The following is a 25,558-nucleotide window of genomic DNA, read 5'->3' as shown; positions in this document are numbered from 1 at the left end:
GGCCACTGTGGCTTACTTCACTACCAGAATATTTCACCCAAGTCTGGAAGAACAGCTCTGTCTTGGTATTCAGGGAAAGTCCAGAAAAATTAATGGAATTTGGTAGAGACTAAAGAACATCTTCCCTGCTACCCAAATGTGGGTTCCAAACTTTTTTCTTGGCAGTAGAAACTCTTTTTCATAAGAAAACATTAAATGGAACTGTTCTGGTTGAAGGGGACGGTGAACCCAGAGAAATGCAGGCTTGGCGTACTTTGTCTTCTCCGCATTGCTCCTGGGGTACCCACAGAACCACAAGATTCAAAGAAATACAGTCAGAAAAAAAAAAAAAAGCATTTGCAGTATTCAAGATCCCACTTTACAAGCAACAGAACCTGAGTCTAGCTGATCTGGGCAGAGAAGGCATTTATTTACTTGAATATTCTGAAGGGTTTTGAGTCTCTCACAGGGAGGCCTAGAGAAGCGGATCTGAGGGCTGCTTGCCAGAAACAAGCCAGAACTGATGCGCTAAGGATACTGCTGCTGCTGCAACCGATGCTGGGATGGACCTGCTTCCACTGTTGCCCAAGAAATTCATTCTTGGTGTCACAGCCACTGCCAGCAGAGAGACCTGCTGTGACCTTAGTGTCCTGGGATCTCCAATTCCCATTCCAGTTCCCAAAATCCAAGGCTGGTGTGTCTGATTGAAAGGGTTTCACTCTCAGGCCCTCATGACCTTCTAGCTGCAAGGGAGGCTGGGGACCTGGGAAAAGGTGCTGCCACCACCACAACTCATGAGGTGGGGAATTCCCTGAACACAGAGCCCGGGATCAGATGCTACTGGGCAGCCAAAGCAGGTGACCAGAGTATCTCAAACCTTTGGTTCACAGGCATCATTCTCAAACCTGGCTGCACAGCCGAATCACCTGGTGGGAGGGGAGGGGGGTGGGGAGGGCTTTGAGGACAAATTAAACGACAAAATACCAAGGAGACCAAATGAATCTGAATCCCTAAACAATGGGGCCCAGGCTTCCATACATTTATTTCTGTCTCTACTGGGGATTCTGAAACCAAGTGGGGCCCTGGGTGGCTCCCAGGCATGGAAGCACTTTTGTCCACCATTTCTTGCAGGCAAGACTCCAGCCTCCATGACCTTCCCTGAGTTCCAAAGGGCAGATTATCAAACAGTTGCTAATCAAGGGATGAACAGCAAAGGGCCACCTGAGGCCAGATTAAAGGGACCAGAGAAGCTCATCAAGATGAGATGAAGGGAGTGTAAGCCCTCCATAGACCCTAATCTTGTCAGAGACCCTACCCTGAACCACTGTTATGAACCCATCATCAAATCCTCCGGGGTTGAGACACATAGTTTCTCGAGGCAGAAGCCCAGCGTGTCCCCGTTTGCCTGGCAAAGCAAAATTTCACCCAAAACTCTGTCTCTAGGATTTGATTCGGCACCTGTGTACAGAGAGGCCAAGCTTTCAGTAACAATTCTAACACACAGTGAGGGTTGCAAACCAACAGCCAGGATGGTTTCTGAAGTAGTTCCAGCTCTATTTTTAGGATTTCAATACAGCAAGTCCAGTGCTCGTTCCACAAGTTTTTGCACATTTTACATTTTAAGAAACTGAGTTTCTCACGCCAAAATGGAGCAAACCCCGGCAATAATCATCCTAATTTTTGCCTTCTAGCCTGTCCAACCTTCACAAGAAGAGACCCTGAAGGTAGAAGAGTGGTTTTATATTCTCCCACAGTTGCATGCACCCCTGGGGGGCTGCCCATGTATCCAGAAGCATCTGACATGAGACACATTTTTCCTACCATGTAAAGGGAGGAATGAAAGGGAGGGAGGAAAAGTCTTCCTCTCCCCAGCGTTTCTGGCCCATATTTATGGGCACTCCATAGCCGTGTGCTCCATTTATTAATCTAACCTACCTCATGTGCCAAGGACTGTGAGAGGCACTAGGAATAGACAGAGATCCACCTATGGCTCAAACACACAGTTCCTGGCCCTTCTGGTATTTCAGCCTAATGAAGATCTAAGGGACCTTTGATCTTTTTCTTTGAAGGGAAAGATCTAAGTTATATTGGAGAATAACAGGTTGGAGGAGGCCAGGAAGGGGATTGGAAAGGGGGGTGGAGGGGTCAGGGATTGTCCCTCTGATGAGATGACTTTCAGGTATGAGTAAATGTGGCCAGATCAGATGTGAAATAGAGCCACCAACTCTCTTCCAAGTTTTTAAGTCAAAGGCAAACTTCTTTTCCTCTGTTTAAAAAGAGGAGATTCGACAATCAGATAGGCATTTGCTCAACTGGTTTCCTATTTATACTGTGAAATATATTGAGAAATACTGAATCCATTACAGAGAGCAAAACAGACAACATTTGGGCAAACCAAAGCCTCTTGAGGAAATGTCTCAGGAAGTGCTGGGGCCCATCTTCCTTGAACTATGTTTGCTTAACAGGACTAGATCTGGGATTTCCTAGCTAGCCTTCTCAAATCGTTTGCGGAACAAGGCACAGCATAAACAAAGATATTAATCTCTAGTTAATTACTTCCTGCCTCATGAGGGAAAACCTGCCTGACACACTCTTTGAATTGGTCAAATCCCTCTCCTTTTGGTCAAATACCGCATGGGAGAGGAGATCTCAGGCACTCTTTTCGGGGTTTGGATTTTCAAATTGACGCTGCCTGTTGTGCAGATGGCCTTTGACTGAGAGAACACTGTCCCCCAGCCTGAGCTACCTATTTCTATGGCTTTTCTAGACCAAATTAAAATAGTAAGAGCAAACCCATCAACACAGCATTGGCTGCAACGTCATCACTAAAAGATGTACCCAAAGTGGAGATTGCAGACTCATTCCCACCCACACCCTTTGACCACTGTCCAGAAGGATTTCACTGGGGGTGACATCCCTGTCAGTGGCTCTGGACTCATAGCATTTGGGCAAAGGCTACATGGGGTTCTAGATTGAAGCCAGTGCTTAGAACCCGATGTAAAACAAAGAATGTTGCCCGCCATCCAGTCCTACGTGAATCAAGTCATTAGCCACTACAGTCACTGACCTACAGTACACCCTGAAAGGAATCCAGGGTGACGATCAGGATGAGGCAGTCTGTGCTCTGGAAAAACAGGCAAAACAAGCCCTTAGACAGTTAGAAATATTTCAGGAGAAATTTTTTATGAACCTAGGTTCTTGCATCTTCCCATACTTAGAGAAGCACTAAAATCATTTAACTGAGATATGTGACTAGCAGTGATCTTCTACCAAGATGTTTGCTTGATTGTACATACACCTTCGCCAAAATCACATATATATTTTGGTCTCTCCCCCTACCTCTTCAGAGCAGTTCCTCAGAGCTACCTGAGAAACTGTCTCCTGGGACTACAGTATCCAAATAAAACTGAAACTCACAACTCTCATGTTTATGCTTTCATTTCATTCAGCACAGGAATCCTAGCTCACATACGAGCTTTTTCACGTACTAGCTCTGTTTTCTCATCTGTAAAATGGGGGTGCAATGAACCCTACCTACACGAGCAGATAGATGGAATATTACAGGAGCTCGTTTAAGATTATTATAAACTATAACACGCTTTACAACAAGGTAGGATTATTCTATCTTTCTCGTCATTCCTTCCCTAGTCCCCCACTTTCAGAGGTCCTGCAGAAAAAGGAACCCCTCGCCTCCCCACCAACTTTCTGTGCGAAGCTTTTCCATCAGCACATTTTCTCCCCGATGCTCTATCCCAGGTCTGAATTCTTTTCATCATCATTAATTTGATGCCTTGGTTCTCAAAGGTTTTTTTGCACAAGAAGAGAAATCAGGAAATCATAGCAAGCTCTGAGGAAGAGGTGAAACTGAGGAGAGGTGAGAGGGAGGGGGCCTTTGAAATCGTAATTAGGGAGGCGGAGAAGTACCAGTAAGATGTCAAGTCTATTGATGGACTTATGTAACAGAAAGCTAAACTGACACACTTTTTTAAAATGTCAAAGTTGCTAACATTTGCCTGTTTATTTATTTTTAAATTTATATATGGTAAAATGTCCTCATTTGGGCCGTACAGTTCTAGACGTCTTGACAAATGCCATGACCACGCTCAGGCTACGGAATAGTCCCATTAACTCCAAAAATACTCTCTCTTGTTGTTTCTTCATAGTCCAAACCCTCCCCCTGACCTTTAACCCCTGGCCATCACCCATCTGTTCTCTGGCTCTACCAGAATTTTAAATGTGGAAATGAAAATTTCTCATGTGGATGGTAAATGTGGTTCCCTTTTTATCTTGGCATTGCCCTTGGTCTGGATTTTTGGTTGTACTGTAGCTCACAGGAATAAAGTTCAGAGAAGAACTATTATCTTCCAAGCATTCCTATCATTGTTTTGGCAAATGCTCTCCTGTCTGGGTGCCAGAGGAAGGTCCTGGGGGTGGCGATATACTGTTTTTTTTGAAAAAATGAACAAGATCTCATAGAAGGGCCATTTTCAGCATAGAATTGCAAGCCTGGTATAAAATTAGAATTGCTTCTCAGTGAGAAACAGCCTTTATTAAAGAAAGTACAAATTCTTTCAGGAGAATCCCAGGTTTGATACAACTTTTAATTAAGTTTCTCAAAAGCTAGAGCTCATTTATTCTTCCCTCTGTCTACCATCTAGCAGCAGTGTGCAGGGCCCCATATTCACCAAGACCTTGCTTTGAATTCTAATTCCAATGTGAGTCTTTATACATAATTTTGGTTCATTCCATGGGTTTTCTAAAATTATTTGTTTGAATATCATTAATATCTATCTCTCCCTCTCCCTCCATTTTCACTATGAAAATCTCTCTGGATAAAGCTCTTAAGGAGTGTAAGCTATCTCTTCTCAATACTGGATTACAGCTAGTATTTTAAAACCAAATGAAACAAAATGAATTCCCTACACAAATTAAATTCCAGTATGCATTCACGTCTTATCCTGACTGGAGATAAAAAGGTGATAAAATGAAACTTAAGAAAATGATTCTAGCAGCAATATTATGAAAAACAGATGAGCTTTTCGGTGTTTCTCTGGCCAGCGAAAGACCAAATACTGTGAAAAGTTCTAATCAACTTTGGAATTCCAACCAGTGTTGGCAGACTAACTAAAGGCAGACTATAAAAAAGAGCAGGCGTTTGTGGAAGGCAAAAATCACTCTGTGACCTTTTTTGGGGGGTAGGAGGGAGTGATATGATGTTTCGGAGGCAAGGTAGCCCACACATGTATTCAGAATTCCCCAAAGCAAATTTTCAAAATTGACTGAGTTAATTCCACATACTCTCACCATCTTTGACCCAATATGCATTTCGCTGCTGCTAGAACTGTCCCAGGTGGAAGTATTTCTTTGGACTAGCAGAATAGAGAGATTTCATATGCACTTCGTACACTCGATGTCGCTTCCTTAAATCATGTGTTTATTGACTGCAAATTTCACTTGACTGCACAAAATGCATTCAGAATTGATAACTCTGAAATGTAACAGCAATTGTGTTTATGGGAGACCATCTTCTAGCTATTGAAACTAGCTAACACTCCATGTCTAATGTCTGATTACAGAACATCCTGGGAAAAGAGTTAGTTCTTCAGGTTCTGCAGGTATCAACAACTCTTAGAGGCCTACATAAGAAATAATAAAAACAGACTTTGATATATATACATGCTTTTTGCTTTTAAGTAGCCATATTGATAAACAGATCTTAATTATTTTCTATTGCCTGAGAGCACATGGGTAATTACTATACTCTCCTTATGTTTACCAAATAATTAGTGCATTATGAAGATATCATTTATGCTTAAAAATGGAAAATAGCTTTGAATTTAGTGAAGGAGGAACACCAAAGAGTCAGAGAACAAAGAGGCATACATTTCTGAGAAGTGGCACCCTGTTTTCCTACCTGAAATCCTAGCCACTGGCTCTGAATAACAGGTTTATACCCAAGTAATCTTAGAATTTTAGAACCGGAAATGGAAGATGCAATCTAGTGCTTTACATGTGAAGAAACGCAAGGCCAACTGATTTAAATACTTGCTCAAAGTCACACATGGAGATAGTAAGCAGAGTGGCGAGAAGTAGAACCAGGAGTCACAGGCTGCTCTGCTTACTCACCCCATCTGCATAGAGAGGAGGGGACTTACCCGACCCTGCTCCTGGCCGGCTCTGAAACATTCAGAGGTTAGAGCGGCCCCCGGTGCCCACCGATGGTTCTTTGTGATGAGCTTACTGAACCCTGACAGATTCCCAAGAAACACCAACCCAATACCCACCTCCTAAAACACAGCCGATCTTCCTGCTGACCTGAGGGAATTAATGATCATACCTCAGCTCCTCATTTTTAAGATTTTATAAATGTCAGCCTTCCTCTGACCCTGCAGCTATCATCATAACTATAATAACAACATAATATATAACATATATGATAATACCATAATAGCTACAACAATAGCATCATACAATGAAAACAGCTTTTCTTTTCACTATTTTACTGTGATTATCTGGCATTCATTGAGCATTTTAAAAACTATTTTATTGAAGTATCATTGATTTTCATTGAGCATTTAATATGTTCTAGGTGTTCCGCTTTACACTTTTTTAAAAAAAATTAACTCTCACAACAAATTAATCCAGTAGGCACTTGTGCTGGTTTTTGCCTATTTTCGTCAGAGCCGCTTCTGGTTTTTCCCCTGCTCTGTGCCATACTGAAGGGGGCTGAACCCTGCAAGTTACGTCACCCGAGCTTTCTTGCCAACTGGTTTTCAGTTAGTTTTAGGAAAGAGGGAAAGTGACGAAGATGAGAAGGTAGGAAGCGGAGAGACACTGGACATTTCTGCCCATTTCCTTGGGTTTCAGGGAGCATCTCCAGGAGTGGCTGAGTCCCCTTCATTGTTCTGGCTCTTACTGCGTAGCCCAGACTCCAGGGGTTTGGTAACAGCCCTACAGGTGGTAGGAGCTTCCTGGTGGGTTGCCTTACCATCTCGGTTGGCCCCTTCAGCTCTCCCAGTACCTTTACGACTAGTTCCCGCTATGAAAAATGCCCTCCGGACCACTTGACATGGATTCTGCCATTTGGACTTGAATCTCACGATTGCCCTCATCCTATAAATGAAGGCCATGAAGGTTAGAGAGGCCTGTCTCACACCAGAGAGAGTACTATGTGTTAGACACTATGCCGAGCACTTTTACACAGTATTTCATGTAATCCTCACAAAAGTATTATGAGGTAGATGTGATCATTCCTATTTCACAGACAAGAAAATAAGGCTCAGGGAACATAAATAACCCACCCAACATCATAATAGTTAGTGGTAGACCTGGGAGCTATGCTTATAACCAAGCACGACCCTATGGGGTCTGCCTGGCACAGACCCCCTCCGTCATATCCTCTGCTGTAGCTCCTCTCTGAAGTGCCCAAATAATAGTATCTCAGGCATATTTCCTGAGGTTTTCAGATGCTGAAAATCACCACCAAATGAAAGAAATTAACTACTTGACGATCACAAGCGTGAGCACATAGCCCCCAGACCTACTGGCGCCTAAGGATGGATAATGTTAACTGCCCTGCTACCTCACCATCAACCAATCGGAGAATTGTGCATGAGCTGCTCACAAACCCTGCAACCCTCCTCCCTCACCTGGCCTTTAAAAATGCTTTGCTGAAACCCTTCGGGGAGTTCGGAGTCTTTTGTGCCTGAGCCACCCGTCTCCTTGCGTGGCCCTGTAATAAACCTTTCTCTGCTCCAAACTCTGACTTTTGGTATTGTTCGGCCTCACTGTGCATAGGGCACACAAATTTGCATTTGGTAACATTCTAGACATTCTAGATCACAGTGAGGGTACAACCAATTAATTAAGAGATGCCGGAAGATGGTACCACCTCTTCCAGAGTTTGATTGGTCAAACTCTTCAGGAAGGGCATGCTAGAGACTGGAAAAGGAGGCCTCTGCCGCATTACCACAACTCAGGCAGTTTACCAGAAGGCTCTCCACAGCTGCTTTGCAAATAATCACAGGGCTAAAAGCAGTGGGGTGCTGCTAATGGTTTAACAATCTGCCCTCCAGGAAAAAAAAGTCTAGATTCCTTTCTTTTGCCAATTTCCATGGTGTAAATATTCCTACTATGGGTGATTTTAAGCTACTAACGTGATATCAACCAGCTCATGAGATTCCTGAAACTCTAACAATCAGCTCCATCACACCAATGGCTAAAGGTATAAAAGGCACGAGGGTAGTTTTAGTTGTCTTGGTTCTATTAAACACATATATTTCCAGATTAAGTCGGGATTTAAAAAGGATAAGTTGATGAATTTCTATTCTTCAAAAAAATCATCAAAAAATGAACAGCACATCACAGACTGGGAGAAGATATTTCATACATACACATACATTTACACATATATAACAGGATACCTAGAATATAAAAATTAATCTTACATAAATCAATAAGAAAAGAGGCAAATGATACAGTTTAAAAAACGGACAAAAGATTTTAACAGGCCCTTCATAAAACATTACATAACTTTTATGGCCCACAAGTATTGGAAAAAATCATTACTCAAATGCAAACCACAAAGAGATACTGCTATATAACCCCCAGAAGAGTTAAAGCAAAGGTGACTGGCAATACCAGAATTGCTGAGGATATGGAGAAATTAATATCCTTATATTTTGCTGGTGATTGTGGACATTTGCAAAACTTTTTTTTTTTTTTTTTGCGGTACACGGGCCTCTCACTGTTATGGCCTCTCCCATTGCGGAGCACAGGCTCCGGATGCGCAGGCTCAGCGGCCATGGCTCACAGGCCCAGCCGCTCCGCGGCATGTGGGATCCTCCCAGACCAGGGCACGAACCCGTGTCCCCTGCCTCGGAAGGCGGACTCTCAACCACTGCGCCACCAGGGAAGCCCTGCAAAACATTTTTGCGATGCCTTCTACAGTTAAATATTTGCTTATCCTATGACATTTTACTCATGGTAACAAAAATAAGTGCCTATATCCACCGAAAGATATGTACAAAAATGTTTCTACCAGCTTTATTCATAATAGCCCCAACCTGGAAGAGCCCAAATATCCATTAAGAGAAAAGTGGTTTAAAAATTATGAAATATTTATAAAATATAATGTCTAGCAATAAAAAAGAATGAACTGCTGATGCCTCCCCCCCCAAAAGAATATGGGTGAATCTCAAAAATATGATGATGAGCAAAAGTCGTCAGACACAAAAGAATGTATCGTGTGGAGCTTTCACGTGAAGTTCGAGAACAGGAAAAACTAATCTATGGGGATAAAAGTCAGAACGGTGGCTCTCTGGAGTGGCGGGCAGCCAGTATTATTGACTACAGACATGAGTTAATCTTCTAGGATGTATACATGTGCAAGGTTTCCTCAATCTGTACACTTGAGATTTATGTATTTTATTGTATGTAAATTATGCTTTGATTTTTTTTTAACAAAAGTAATTTTGGGACCTCTTGGGCGTGTGTATCCTTTCATTCTCTGGATCATTCACAGGCAAGGTCCCAGGTGGAAGGATGTTTTAGCCCGGCACGTTCTTGAGCACATGCCCCTGTACCAAATGCCAGAGAAGTTTATTTACCATGACCACTCTCTTTATAAAAGCTTCTCTTGGACTTCCCTGGTGGCACAGTGGTTAAGAATCTGCCTGCCAACACAGGGCACGTGGGTTCGAGCCCTGGTCTGGGAGGATCCCACATGCCGCGGAGCAACTGGGCCCATGAGCCACAACTACTGAGCCTGCGCGTCTGGAGCCTGTGCTCCGCAACAAGAGAGGCCGCGACAGTGAGAGGCCCGCGCACCGCGATGAAGAGTGGCCCCCGCTCACCGCAACTAGAGAAAGCCCTCACACAGAAACGAAGACCCAACACAGCCAAAAATAAATTAATTAATTAATTCAGAAAAAAAATACGGGAGTCCATGTATTTAAAAAAAAAAAAAAGTTTCTCTTACATGAACGCTTAACCTTCACCAGATCCCTAATTCAACATGAGACCTACTCCTTAGGGTCACGGAGTCAGTAACCGAGATGATCTGTACCACAGACTCAGGCAAAGGTTATTTGATGAATTGTATTATTTTATGTTTTTCTTTTCTTTTCTTTCTTTCTCTCTCTCTCTCTCTCTTTCTTTCTTTTTTTGACAATTGTCCAGTTCCTGATAATTTACCAGGTTCTAAGTACTTACCAACCTCTATCTTTGCAAGGGATTCTAGACTTTTGCAGGTGACTTTTTAAATTTTTGGCTTATTAAATAGGAACTAAGTTCTTAGACTATTTCTTCCTTGTCTTGTCTCATAATCACCCTTAAACATTTCATATAAGCTTTACATCTCTAGAATATCACTGTTTTCTACAGCTTTTAACATTATTTGTCTACCCATCCACCCCTCTCCCTCTTAACTAATGATTCCCCAAATATTTCTTCTGCATTATATTTTGTTTGGTTTGTTTCCTCTCTGCATATTTTGGGCCTTTTTTTTCCGGTTATAAGTTAATTAAAACAAAACCATTATAAACTGCATGTCAATAAAGTGCAATTGAAACAGCTATGCCATTAAAAACAAGAAACATGGCGTATCATCACCTATGTGAGCTTAAACAGTGACATTTCATATAGAGTCAAGGGGCTGCCTATCCAGAGACTATCTTTAGGTTATCAATTATCTACAGTCTTTGGATACAGTGGCTCTCCTAGGTATGAATCTATCTATTTTTCAGTTTCACAAGCTCACAGTAATTTATTTTTTTAAAAGATGAAGACTAATCAGAACTTCAAGGAACGTTAAAGATCATCTAGTCTACCTTCTTTTCCCATATTTACATATAACAGGGATGCGGGGGAAGGAAGCATAGAGCACTTACGCTGTTTATCCAATGTTGTTTGGTTAGTAAGAGGCTAAGCTTGTATAGCACTCAGGTCTCTTGCTTCTTGGCTTGTTTCTACACTCATGAGAAACTTAGCCAATGGTCCTGTTGAAACTAAGATTCCTGATATCTATTATATTTGCCTGAAATTGCCAGTCTAATTGAGCTCTACAATCTTACGTACTATGATTTCAAACCTCCCTTCAAGACTACTGTGGTCACCTACTTGCTAAATTTCAAACAAACCAACACACCAAGTGAGCCAATCAATTTGTATAAAAACATCTTCCTTCTCTTTTCTTATTGAGAGAAAATAAAATGAACTCTTCTAACTATTTGATTATGATAATTTAACAATATTACCATTGTCATATACATATATGCTATGCTATGGGGCATATTACTAAGGATAAAAAGCCAGTCCAATAAGAACTGTATTCAGAAGACTATATACCAGGGTGAATGAGAGAGCCAAAAAATGCTATGTACAATGAAGATGCGTCCTTAGAATTCTGCTAATGCATATTTTTCTCTTTGGTTCATTTGTTTGTTTTTTTGGAATAGCACATAAGCCTAATAAGAATAAAGCAATGGAATAAGAATATAAGAGCAGTAAGAATAAACAAGGGAAACCCTTTGCTTTTTGACCTAGCACAGATAGTATTATATTACTAGGTGATTGGATCAATACAGAACTACTCCACTTTTGCTTTGTTCTAGTCTTCTCTACCATGGAAAATAATCCTTATGTTGGAAAGCTACAAAGTGGTGAGAGGTAATAGGATGTAATTTTTAAAAATCGGTCCATGGAGTTCAACAACATGAATTTGGATCCAGACTCTTCTCTCATGAGTTATATGATCTTGTACAACTTATTTGCTCTGAGTCTTGCTTGATGATATCAATAGTTTCATCCCTGGAGGGTTAGGAGTATTGAAGGAGATAATTCATGGAAGGCACTTTGACACAGTAACAGCCTAATAAGTGGTAGGTAACAGGGAACAGGAGCCCAAAGTAGGTAAGAGAATATCTAAGAATTCTAAACTTGACAATCTTTCAAGGCCTAGAAGAATCGTACCCCAATGTACTAAAATAATTTATAAAAGCAATAATGATGCTATGGCCAGTAACCTTCGAGAAGTCATGGCAAATGATAGATGTGCTGGACTGTTTGCCCCAGTTTTCAAAAAAGAGGGGAAAACTTAGTCATCCCAACCAGCCAGCTAGATGTTTTAATCGCCAGGGACATTCCAGATGCATTATGGATTACGAAATGGATATTCTAAATGCAATTTTAAAAGGTAGTTGTGATTGCTAAAACCAGCATTTAGTCAAGTGCAAGTCATGCTGAAAGTGTGACTCCTAATGCAGGAAAGTGGGTGAGAAAAAAAAGAGAGAATCTCAGTATCATGAAAGCAACAAGGATGGAGAGGAAATCCTTGATGAGTCACACATGAAGAGCAGATTGTTGGGAAAGATGTGTGAACGAGTGAGGCAGCTGAGGGCCTCAGGTGAAGATTGAGTTTTAGTTAAAGGTAGTTTTTAGTAGGAAGATAGAGGTTAAGGTTATTTCTTCTCAGCAGAATGGCACACAGTAGACCCTTACTAAATATTTGTTCAGTAGATGAATACATGAATGAATGATTTGGATTAAGTTCTAAAGAGAAGGGTGGAAAATGGTAATATAAGAATTAAAAACGTGAGAGTCAGTATGAAGAAGGCGAGGCTCTTTGCATAGAGATGGGAGTTAAATAGCACATGTATAGAGGCCTAGGGGTCGACCAACCAGGGCCACTGGGCCAAATCCAGGCCAGCACTTGATTTTGTGCAGCCCACGAGCTAAGAATACCTTTTACATTTTTAAATGATTGAAAAAAATCCAAAGAAGAGTAATGTTTTGTGACATGTGAAAATAATATAAAATTCAATTTTCAGTGTCCATACATAAAACCACTGCTTTTTTGTTGTTCTACTGTTGCAGAAGGAGCCAGTTATTAAGCAGTAATAATGTGCTAAAGCACTTTATAAATGTTATTTATATAATTCTCACTACAACCTGTGAGATATAATTCACTGTTCCCATTTTACTGATGAGCAAACTGAAACTTACGTTTCAGCCAAGTTCACACAGTTGATTAGTGGCAGAGTCAGAAACTATCAATACATCCACAGTAATCTGACTTTCCAGAGTTTCCATTTCCTCCTAGGATGAAAGCACTGGCTCTAAGAGTAGTGAGACCATGAGATGTTTATTAAACAGGGGTGAGGAGTGTGCTGAATGCTTAGAGGGCCGCTTTGGCCCTGAATCAGAGGAAGAGAATGGTTTAGGCAGACACATTTATAAGAGAGGTATATGGATTTAATTCTCATAACTCCTTCATCATTTGGATACTATTATTAACATCCCATGTTGGATAAGGGGTGGATTTCTTAAAGACCATTTCCCAGGTAAAAGGCCCAGCATGTGGACGCTTTGGCTCTTTTTTTTTTTTTTTTTTCTGCTGTACGCATAGGCTCCGGACGCGCAGGCTCAGCGGCCATGGCTCACGGGCCCAGCCGCTCCGCGGCATGTGGGATCTTCCCGGACCGGGGCATGAACCCGTGTCCCCTGCATCGGCAGGCGGACTCTCAACCACTGTGCCACCAGGGAAGCCCCGCTTTGGCTCTTTTGATGGGTGACACCACTGGGCCTCCAAAGGCTCATCTAATCCTACGTTTTAGGATCCCACGTTCAGAAGCACTTAGGGAAGGTTTCCTATGGATTGAAGGATTCCAGTGTCCTGCATTCTTCCCTGAGACTTCTTTCTCCGCCCCCTCCTCCTCTCCCCCATCTTCACCTCCCAACTAGGCTTCTCAGACCTTTCAGTTAATAGCTCTGTTCCTGCATCACAACAAATCAATCAGCATATGAAGAAATGCAGCAGAGTTTAAAGTTCAAGTGTTTAGGGATGTGAAGGCATGAAACTCTCCTAACAGAAAGCCTGGAGGCAGATGACAATCTTTTGTCAAAGATTCAGCAGCTGTAGATTTCTGGAAGTGGTTTGTAACCTTGCAGCTGGCCTGTTTATTCCTGCCTTTGCTGCCTTTGGCGCTGAAAGCAGCCACGTTCCCACTGGGAACTTACTGGCTGGCCCCTGCTGCCAAAACAGGAAGTGATTTGAATGTCGTCTGTTTTTAGGACTTTCTGAACTTCAAGAGTTTTAAAACAAATTTCAGCAGTGGATTTACTGCTTTGCTTTACTACTCATTTCTTCTAAAACGCCCGTGCCAGGGTTAAACTCTCAGGGGCAAAGTCCTGTACAAATAGTCACTTAGTAACGAGCTTTGCAAACTCAGCCTCTCCAGCACATTAAATTCAAAGCAGGGCTTTTTTGTGGATAGAAACTGGTGCGGGTGAAGAGAGAAAGAAGGAACAGGGAAGAGAAGGAAGGGAAGAGACCTCCCTTCCCTCCTTGTCTTTCTCAGAAAACCAAACATGGCATCTTCCATGAAGAGCTTGTTTTCTGACCACAGCAGATATGTTGAATCCTTCCGGAGGTTTCTCAACAATTCCACGGAGCATCAGTGCATGCAGCAATTCATGGACGAGAAGCTGCCGGGCATAATAGCAAGGTAACCAAAAAAAAAAAAAAAAAGGCCGTTTTTGTCCCATGGACAAGCCTCGGTCTCGTTCTGTGCAGTGATAGATGGGTCAAGGCCATCCCGGGAGGCTGGGCGCGGGGATAAGAACGAGGTACTGACAGCCGCCCCGCTCGACCCTCCGGTGCCCCTTCTCCTGCCGCGTTTCAGTTAGACGCTCGCTTGAAACGTTCAAAGGCTCTGATTTGTGCTGGATTTCCAGCTGCTCAGAGATAAGCGTTAACCATCTGAAGGCACAAATCCACGTTCCTTTGGGAAAAGATAAGATCCCAATCTTTGAGCTCAAATTTTTCAGCCCTCCTCCAAATTTTACCTTCCAAAAAAAAAAAAAAAAAAAAAAAATCCCCAACGAAGTCTAGTATTTTTGCATTAGAATCAAATAATTACCAAATACTATTCACCCCTGAGGATTGAGTGGGTGCCTCTCAATTCTCTTAATACCCATTTAAATTTATTCTCCTTATCCATTATTATAGTTACCACTCTCCAAAATAATAATAATAATTGTCTTTTACTTTCAACTTAATATTAGCAATGTGGCCCTAAAAAAGCATTTTCCCATTATCAGTGAAACTCACTAGTGTCTACCCTTCTCGCAGACTCCTTCTTTTTTCTTTTTGGTGATTAATGTGTTCAATTTGTGCCAGAGCTGATAAGCATTATGAGAGTAACAGATTTCACATGGCAGTGATAATCAAATCACTTATCTGGGGGTGGATTGCGGGAACTTTGCGCTTCAGGAAGTAATGATGGAAAACTGGGGAAAATGGCTGGGGATCCAATTTGCAACTGGAAAGGAAAGTTTCCTATCAGCAAAGGAAACTGATATTTTTATCTTTTGCTGGATTTTTCTATTGTAGGCCTGTAATTCTTTCACCAGGACAGTTAACTCCACCTGACCAGAGAAAGCACTGTTGGATGTATATGGAATTTTATTGCCCTTTCTATCTTCTGTTTTTCATGGTTCAGTTTTTAAATGTTTTTTTTTAAATTGAGTATCATATATTAAGTAATAAGTAATAGGATAACAGTGCAAAAATCAAAGCAGACAGCAAATACAATTTCTTATCTAGGAACTAATTATAGTTTACTTCTTTGAGTCTTTTGGTTCATTTCTAAAATGAAAGGTAATGAGTTAATTTCTGAGTTCTTTTGCAATGCTAAGCATCTGTGTTCATGTCTGTGGCTTATGCAGATCCTTGGTTTACTTCCGCCTTCCGTTTGGTTTGAAGACATACTATGGATGCCTAGAGTAACTACAACAAAGATAGTGGTTCCTTGCCTTACCCACTTCCATTCCTGATTCGGGCTCTCCGGAGACAACCACTTTCAACACTCTGAAAACATTTAGTTGTTGCTTATGGAATTTTCTTTCCTAATTCTAAATAACATGTTATTCTCTCTCTTAATTTTGATGTATTAAAGTAGCTAAATAAACATGCACATCCCTCTCCCCATCATGTCAATACAACATAGCTATATAGAGTGGGTATATATAATACATACGTGTATGTATATATATATGAATATATACATATATATGTCTAAATTTTGGTTAATTTGTTTATATCATATCATTTTGCCTGTGTAAATATTTTTCATAATTGAACAATGCATTTATACTATCGTTACTACTATCATTATATTTCCTTTCATGTACAGCCTTTTGTTTTTCCTAGAGTTAACTACTGTCTTGATTTTAGTTTATTTACTTAGCTTCCTATGTACCTATCACTACTTATACCCCAAGCAGAAGTATTAATCTCCTCTCAATATATTCCAACAGATCAAGTAACCTGCTGATTTTTCCTCATGGGAACATCTTTTCTGGAGTTCTCTGTTCTTTTTTTTCCAGTCTGGGTTGATTTGCTTTTGGCCTGCTATACAAGTATTGATGAGGAATTTATTTCATCTTCTAGAAATTCCCTTCTCTCTCCAGTACTGAATTCCCAGCTTCTGGATCTGATGCTGTTTCTTTCTTGGTTTCTTTAGTCTTTTTTTTTTCTTCCCTGCTAATCCTTTAAGAGCTTTCTAAGAAAGAGTGCATGGGAGGTAAATTTTTTGAGACTTTGTGTGTTTAAAAATGCTTTCACTCCTTGCTCATCATTGTTAGATAGTTAGATAGTTTGGGTATAAAACTCTACAATGAAAATGATTTTATATCAGAAATTTAAAGATATTTTTCCATGGTCTTGCAGTTACTGTTGAGAAATCTAATGCCATTCAAATTCTTCATCTTTGGTTTGTGACCTTTTTGTTGTTCTTTGTTTTTTAGGATCTTCTCTTATATCTAGTATTCTGAAATTTTAAGATGATGAGCTATGGTGTGGGTCTTTCTCACCCATTTTTGTGAGTAGTCCCTGGGCCATTTCAATTAAGATTCAGATCCTTCAGTTTAGGGAAGCTTTGGTATTATTTAATCATTCCTGCCCTCTTTTTTCTTTCTTTCTTTCTTTCTTTCTTTCTGGAATTTCTATTCATCAAACAGAAGACTTTCTCAGTTGATTCTCTAATTTTCTTATATTTCCAGTTTTCACAATTTTATCTTTCAGCCCTCTATTGTTTGCTATTGTATTTTTAATTTCCAAGAATGTTGCTTTTTTATAGCATCCTGTTCATCTTTCATAGATATAATACCGACTTTTATCTATTATAAAATTTTCCTCTGCTCTGTGCATGTTTCTTCTGAATTCTCCTTTTCTGTTTCTTTTGGTCTCTCTCATGTTAGGGGAGCTCCCCAACTACAGATGAGTTTTGGTTGTCCATCCAATCAAATAATGAGGCAGTAAAAATTAGTTCAGGTCCTCTTTGTGTATGTACAGGAACAGTCTGTTGAGCAGTTGGCTCACTAAAGTAATTCGATGTAGATTTTGCACTTGATGGGAGATTCTCAGATGCCAATATAGATAAGTTTATTTAGTGAAGTGGATTATTTTTTCACAGAGGAATTATTCAATCCACTATCTGGAAGTGGTAAACAGGGCGAGGATGGTTATAGCATACAGCTGTAAATAGTAAAGTTTGTTGTTGTCACATATAATGCATTTAGATCCTTGCCCGGAAAATAGCAAGTTTTCAATAATTCTTAGTTATCATCATAATATATGAAATAGGATGATAATAGTGTCTAATCATAGAGGAGTTGTAAGAATTCAAAGAGTTAATTCACTACAGATGACCAACAGGCACATAAAAAGATGCCCAACATTGCTAATTCTTAGAGAAATGCAAATCAAAACTACAATGAGGTACCACCTCACACTGGTCAGACTGACCATCATTAAAAAGTCTACAAATAACAAATGCTGGAGAAGGTGTAGAGAAAAGGGAACCCTCCTACACTGTTGGTGGGAATGTAAGTTGGTGCAGCCACTATGGAAAACAGTATGGAGGTTCCTCAGAACACTAAAAATAGAACTACCATATGATCCAGCAATCCCACTCCTGGGCATATATTCAGGCAAAAATATAATTCAAAAATATACACCCCTATGCACCCCTATGTTCCTAGCAGCACTATTCACAATAGCCAAGACATGGAAACAACCTAAATGTCCATCAACAAATGAATGGATAAAGAAGATGTAGTACATATACACAATGGAATACTACTCAGCCATGCCATTCGTGGGACTTCCCTGGTGGCGCAGTGGTTAAGAATCTGCCTGCCAATGCAGGGGACATGGGTTTGATCCCTGGTCCAGAAGATCCCACAAGCCGTGGAGCAACTACGCCTGTGCGCCACAACTACTGAGCCTGTGTTCTAGAGCCCGCAAGCCACAACTGCTGAAGCCTGCACACTCTAGGGCCCACGTGCTGCAACTACTGAGACCACGTGCTGCAGCTACTGAAGCCTGCACTCCTAGAGCCCATGCTCAGCAACAAGAGAAGCCACTGCAGTGAGAAGCTGTGCACTGCAACAAAGAGTAATTAGAGAAAACCTGCATGCAGCAATGGAGACCCAATGCAGCCAAAAAAAAAGAAATAACGCCATTTGCAGCAACATGGATGCAACTAGAGATTATCACACTAAGTGAAATAAATCAGAAAGAGAAAGACAAATGCCATATGATATCACTTATATGTGGAATCTACAATGTGACACAAACGAACCTACCTAGGAAACAGAAACAGAATCACGGACACAGAGAACAGACTGATGGTTTCCAAGGAGGAGGGGGTTGGGGGAGGGATGGAGTGGGAGTTGGGGTGAGCAGATGTGAGCTTTTTTTTTTTTTTTTATAAATTTACTTATTTATCTATTTATTTATTTTTGGCTGCCGTGGGTCTTCGTTGCTGCACGTGGGCTTTCTCTAGTTGAGGCGAGCAGGGGCTACTCTTCATTGTGGTGCACAGGCTTCGCATCACGGTGGCCTCTCCCGCTGTGGAGCACAGGCTCTAGGCATGCAGGCCCAGCAGTTGTGGCACACAGGCTCAGTACTTGTGGCTTGTGGGATCTAGAGCGCAGGCTCATTAGTTGTGGCACATGGGACCAGCCACTCCGTGGCACGTGGGATCCTCCCGGACCAGGGATCGAACCTGTGTCCTCTGCATCGGCAGGCGGACCCCCAACCAATGCACCACCAGGGAAGTCCCAGATGTGAGCTTTTACATACAGAGTGAATAAACAACAAGGTCCTACTGTATAGCACAGAGAACTATATTCAGTATCCTATGATAACCCATAATGGAAAAGAATATAAAAAAAATGTATATATATGTATAATTGAGTCACTTTGCTGTACAGCAGTAATTACCACAACATTGTAAATCAACTATACTTCAATAAAAATTTTTTTAAAAAAAAGAGTTAAGTCATATAAATCACTTAGCTGTGCCTGGAATAATAATAATAAGTTGAGTGCTTGTCATGTGCAGACACATTTCTAAAAGATTTACATCAGTTACATCATTTAATCCTCACAACTCCTCCATAAGGCAGACACTATAATTATAACCCTATAAGGCAGGTGGTATTATTATCCTATTTCTTAGAATCAATAATAAAGGCACAGAGAAGTTCAATAACTTGCTCAAGGTTACGTACTAGTAAGCTAGGATTTCAACCTAGGTGCTCTGCTCCGTAACCTCACTATGCCAGCTAATGATAGAGGCATTTTTAAGAATTAACCAAGGGCACAGACAGGGATGGGTGTATGAGGACTCATGATTATGAATTGGAAGATAATTAGAACTGAGGAAGGCAACTCATTCACAGGTGTCCTTGACTCTGTGTTTCCCAGTGTCCTTAAGAACTCTGCTTCAATCTGTCTTCTTCCTATTACTCTGGGCAGGCTCTTCACTTTAGCCAAAAGCTAGGCTTGTTTACCATCCTGAAGCACAAACAAACGAGCACCGTTCTTTCAGTTCATGTTTCCTCTCTAGCAGTCTCCCTTTTTCGTTCTCACTCTTTCATCCTTTTTCAAAAATCTCTAGATCTTCTTCTTCTTTATTGAGTTCACTTTTAATCCCACTGCCATCTGACTCCTGCCCTTAACCACCTTTTAAAGCTGCTATTATCAAAGATATTCATATTGCCAAATTCAATGGAGAGTTGCCTTCTTTTTATGTTTTAGTAGTACAGTCTGCCATGTACAATGGCCTTTTCCTTCTCTAATTCTCTTATCATCTCTCTGAGCTTTACTGCTTTCCTCTCTGTCTTCTTTGTGTGTTCCCCCATTATCCCATGACTTTTTAAAAGTTGGTATCTTGTCATAATCCCACTGCTCTTCTCTTTGCAATACCCTTGGGTGATAGAATCTATTCTCCTACTTTCGACCATTACTATATGATAATTCTCCAGAATACATCATCAGTCCTGATCTCTCTCCTACCCAGCTTCAATCTTGCATATCCAAATGTCTGTTGAATTCAGATCAAAAAAAAAAAAAAAACACTGAAAAAACATAAACTTGCCATAAAATCATACTGTCCAGCTTCCTTTTCGATACCACCCTTCACCCAGTCATCCAAATTCACAACGTGGCAGTCATCGTGCACCTCGTCCTTTTTCTGACCCCTTATTTTTTTTTTTTACATCAGTTTAAAGAAAGTCCTACTGTTGCATCCCAGTCCATCAATTCCACTCTATTTCTGTATAGAGCCATAATACTGGGCTTTATTGTCTCACATTTCAACTTGAGAGCAAAGTGGTCTCTTCATTTTTATGTATCAGTGCTTAGGATAGGCACATAATAAATGTTTAATAAACATTTGTTTATTGAAAGGAAATTAGCAAGAAGAAGGAAACAAGGCAAATATCAGAGAGAGTATGAATCACCTTAGCCTTTCTCCCATCTACAATGAATGGCGTATTATATTACCAGACTCAAAGGCCCACTTTTTCTGTTTTTGTTCTCCAAACAATCTTCAAACAAATGCTATTTCCCACGTCTGAGATGTTTATAGTGCTGTTTCTAAAAGTCTCCCAGTTCAAGGTTGGTAATAAGTGGAACGTTTACTTCTAAAGATTTCTGAAGACAGCAATATAGCCACTGAAATGATCGAGGCCTTTCTTGTTGGCCTAGTTTTTGTTCACTGTAATTTTAGTCTGTTCTCTTCAACTAGACTTGATAATCAGATTTTACAAACCACCTGGCACATTTTTCTTAAACTACATAATTTTTTTTTTTTCAGGATTGGAGACACAAAATCTGAAATTAAGATTCTAAGCATTGGTGGAGGTGCAGGTATGAATAACACATTTTAAAATTTGTATTTCACTCCAAACATCATGCTGTCTGACAGCAATATTGTTCATTCTTTAGGAAAGCCATTTTCCTTTGCTTTTGGCAGAGATTAGTTTATTAAAACTAGTAAGAGACATACCACTTCAACTAAGATTAATGTCCGCATAGATTTATAGCGTTTAGGACATCGGCCTTCATTATTATCTGTGATATGGATACGTGTGGCTTTCTTATTTTTTTTATATAACTGGAAAAAATATAGGATAACTTTGAGGATACCTTTGATCCAAAATGATTTAACTGTTCACAGAAAAGGGAAATTTCATAAGACATTCCTTAAGCTTGTGCCACTTAAAGCAAAGTCCATAGACTGGTTAATGGTTTGCAAACTATTACTGGTGCATGAGAAGATAAGTGTGCACTGGAACGTAAATCAATGCACAGCTCCTTTCATTGAGAAAGCATTGCTATGGGGAAAAATATGCTTAATGACATAGCTAATTTACACTCTTGTGACCCCACCCTTTTTGAGTTGCACTGGCCTAAACCATTCCCTTCCTCTGGCTCAGTTCTAAAGCTGCCCGCTAAGAATTCAGCACACTCCCCAACTCCCTTTCGTAAGCAGTTCATGTTCTCATTACTTAGAGCCAGTGCTTTTATCTTAGGGGAAATGGGAAGTCTGGAAAGACAGGTTAATGTGGGTGTAGTTTCTGACTCTGCCACTAATGAACTGTGTGAACTTGGCTGAAACATAAGCTTCAGTTTGCTCATCAGTAAAATGGGAACAGTGAATTGTCTCATAGGTTTGTAGTGAGATTTATATAGATTAGTTTCTAAAGTGCTTCTATAAGGTGGAGGTAGGTCCTTTCTGCAAAAATAAAACAAGAAAATTCATCTCCAGACTTTGCCTCATATCAAACTCCTGAGTAGTGTTTGCTTTACTTTTAAGCTGCTAGTCATCTGGAGGTCTGAGTTAACATAATAATAATATATATATTATATAATATATATGATATATTAATACTATAATATAGTCATATATTATTTATAATATATCCATATATAATAATATATAGTCATATATAATGTTTAAACATATTATTCATATGTTTATATCCTTATTATTGTTTTCATTTGAAATAACCACGGAGTGATGGTTAGTATAGGTTACAACTTGGTAACAAGTGGACACTACATTACCACTTGTCACATAGTGCCAAATGGTAATCTCTTGAGTCTTCTAAGTGTAATGTTCTAATCCTACATGAATGAGTTGAATTGTGCCCATCTTAACACAAAGATAACCAAGAGCCCTCTAATGGAATAGGATGGCTAGTTTTTGATGTCATCATTTGCTCATTTTTCATAAAATACACTGGAATATAATGTAATAAGGACTGACTCTTAAAATAATTTTACGTTATTATCATCTTTCACCAAGAAAACAGAAACCAACAAGGACAGGTAATGAAAGATACTGTCATGAATGATCTAATACAGTGTGTTTAAGCTAAAATACTCTATTATTGCTTGTGATATTTTATGTCTTAAGGTTTATAAGAGTGATGAATTGCCCAAAGAGTGTCCTATTAATTCATTTAACCAAGACAGTCATTTCCAGTGCGTTTTGCAAATGAATTTCAGGCAACCACAGGCAATGAGACTATCATTTGATAGTGTCACTTGTTCTTGGACAAGAAAAGAAGCCCTACAAGGAAAAGTAATTAAAAACAATCTCTACCGTGGCCAAGTTAATTGACCTTTTAATATAAAGTTAATTGAATTTCTAATGTAAATGTATCAAGCAAGATGCTTATAAGCTATCTAGAGAAAGGAATATTTGCCCCACACAGTGATTCCTTACATAAAGGTGCACATAGGGGCTAATATAGAGAACTTTTCCAAACAGAGGGAGCAGTACTTGGTGTTCTTCTGACTGAGCCCTAACATTGTATTAATAACAAGCTCTGCCTTGGAGAGAATATGGGTGCCCTTTAAGCTCATTCTTCATAAGCAACTGCTCAGAAACATAAGAACTGCAAGAGAAATTCAAACTGTACTTAGTCTTCACTGCTCAAGTAAGTTACATGAAATCAAAAGCAAGGCACTTAAAACCCCTAGGTCTAGAGGTTCTTGGCATGAAAGAGTAGTGTTTGGGGGGAAAGGACACCTCACTCAGTTAGTCTGAGTGCTTATATACCAACTGGGAGATGCTTATCTAATAATCTGTCATTGCCTAACTGCAAGGGCTGCATGCGCAGAAGAAAAATATATAATGAGGAACTTCCTGTACTTGCCTTAGAGAAATGGGTTCGCCGCATGTTTCACAATCTACAGTGTGCCTGAGACTTTTGCATTATCCTGCAGCTTAGGTATCCTTCCAAATCAGTGTCTGAACTCCAGTCCCTGGCAAATGAGGCCATTGGCCCCGTGTGACACCTTGTGCTCAGCTCCCATAATGCATCTTACAGGGTTCTACTCTGGCCTTAGCTTATGGGCCTCTCTGGTTTCACTTCCTAGATGTTTTCTTTTGGATGTCCATATACCTACAGATCCTATTCTGCATATCTTTGGTGCAAATACTCTCTCTGTATTTGTAATGGTGATACCATTCTCACCATCATGATGAAAAAACACTCCAAAAGCAAACAAACTAAAAACTTCCCTAAATCAAATTGCTGCATTTATATCACTTAATGTTCATATCCTATGGGGGCCTGTTGGATTTTCTTCTCAGAAGCATGAGCAGGGACTGCTATGTACCCTATCTGTCTTCTGTCTCTTCTATAGAGGTTGGTATTTGGGTGCAGAGGGATTTCATAACTTAAGAGAGAATGTAAGGTTTTAGAAAAAGGCGTTTGGCAATTCAGTTCAGAAGCCAAGCAACTATTAGGGCTCTGAGCAGTTCAAAAGAAAGGAAACTGATGGAAAACTTTTCCATGTCTTCTGTAAGTGATCTACTACATCAGTGAAATACAATTGATAAGCAGCATTGTTATTCATAGATGATATATTCGATGTTAGGAGAATGTTTGAAATAAATATTATGTGTATCCACAAAAGAAAGAGAGGAAATCAGGAGAAAAACAAATCATGTACAGAAATATAGACCATATAGTTTTTACAAAGGCCAAATAGAGAAGTGTAACACTGTATGTGTATGTGCATAAGTTTGTATACTTTCATGAAACAAAGTGAGCAATGGGAATGCTTCATTCGAGGTCTCAGAGTATTCAGATCATGCTTATTTCAACAATTTTTTTTTTTTTTTTTTTGGCTGCGCGGCTTGCGGGATCTTAGTTCCCTGACCAGGGATCGAACCCGTGTCCTCGGCAGTAAAAGCACTGGACCGCCGGGGAATTCCCAATTGTTTTTGGCTATTGAGAGCAACTGCATTGTATTCCAAGTCTCATAGAACATGCTTTTTCGGTCCATCTTCAACACTGATGCTTCCTAAAATTAAACCACCCAATGGAACTTCTTCATTACTCAACTTTAAATGAGTGTTGTCTTTATGTTTGATGGTACATGAAGAAAAAGAAACCCATACTCTTTTTGGTAAGGGAGAATGCTGTTAATTTACAGTGCACATTTATACATGGAAAAAGGTTCCAGAAGGCAGTAATGGGCAATGTTTTCTCCTTGCTCTGGGCTTTGCTTCAAGGAGAATCACTTTATCTGCTGCGTTGTTCAGTTCTTATGTTCAAATGCCAGAAAATTTTATAAGGTTTAGACAGGACTCAAATAATCTCATTTTATCCAGCTCTCTACTTTTATTTTTATTAACCTATTATGTACCAACTCAGGTGTCATAACTTATATAATAGTGTATATATAGATAAATTTTTAATCCACTGAAGCAATTCACATATGAAACACAGGTGGTATAAACCCTTTTATAACATTTTTTGGAAAATAATTATGCTGATATATGTTGAGTTAGGTTGTTTTCTTATTCTGTAACGTATAGACACCAACATTACTACAGAGATTAAACAATAGAAGAAAATTTAGAGACCATCAATACCCTCATTCTACAAACAAGAAGCCTGAGAACCATCAAGGCAGAATAAAACCCAGGTCTCTTGATTGTAGTCTAGTCCAACAAGCTGTACTAAACAGATATAAAAGTTAACTGTCGACTTGGCAAAAGAGAGATTCGGTATTTAGTAATGACCAGCTATTTGAAAATCTAATTTTATCAGATTATTAATCTTGTTTCCTTTCATAAATGGCATGTTAAGGTGACCCTGAAGTTTAAGCTAGGTGGATAGAAATAGAAAAATGTAATTAAGGCAAGAACTGGAAGAGCCAGTGTACCCAGTTTAGAAGCAGGAGCTGGTAGCAAGCAAAGGTTAA

The 25,558-nt window shown here is 40.0% G+C and overlaps 1 protein-coding gene across 1 annotated transcript in view; it reads left to right on the top strand.

Moving 5' to 3' along the window:
• Nucleotides 1-14,172: 14,172 nt before the first annotated feature.
• The window catches only part of HNMT (histamine N-methyltransferase), a 35,410-nt gene continuing 24,024 nt past the window's right edge, over nucleotides 14,173-25,558 (top strand). The window contains exons 1-2 of the mRNA XM_060016871.2: nucleotides 14,173-14,483; nucleotides 21,147-21,199. Of these exons, the coding sequence (XP_059872854.1) occupies nucleotides 14,347-14,483; nucleotides 21,147-21,199 (190 nt within the window). The 5' untranslated portion in view covers nucleotides 14,173-14,346. The remainder of the gene's footprint in view (nucleotides 14,484-21,146; nucleotides 21,200-25,558) is intronic.

The sequence above is a fragment of the Delphinus delphis genome, chromosome 7 (genome assembly GCF_949987515.2).
Source record: "Delphinus delphis chromosome 7, mDelDel1.2, whole genome shotgun sequence".
NCBI lineage: Eukaryota > Metazoa > Chordata > Mammalia > Artiodactyla > Delphinidae > Delphinus > Delphinus delphis.
This window is presented reverse-complemented; position numbering and strand designations above follow the sequence as displayed.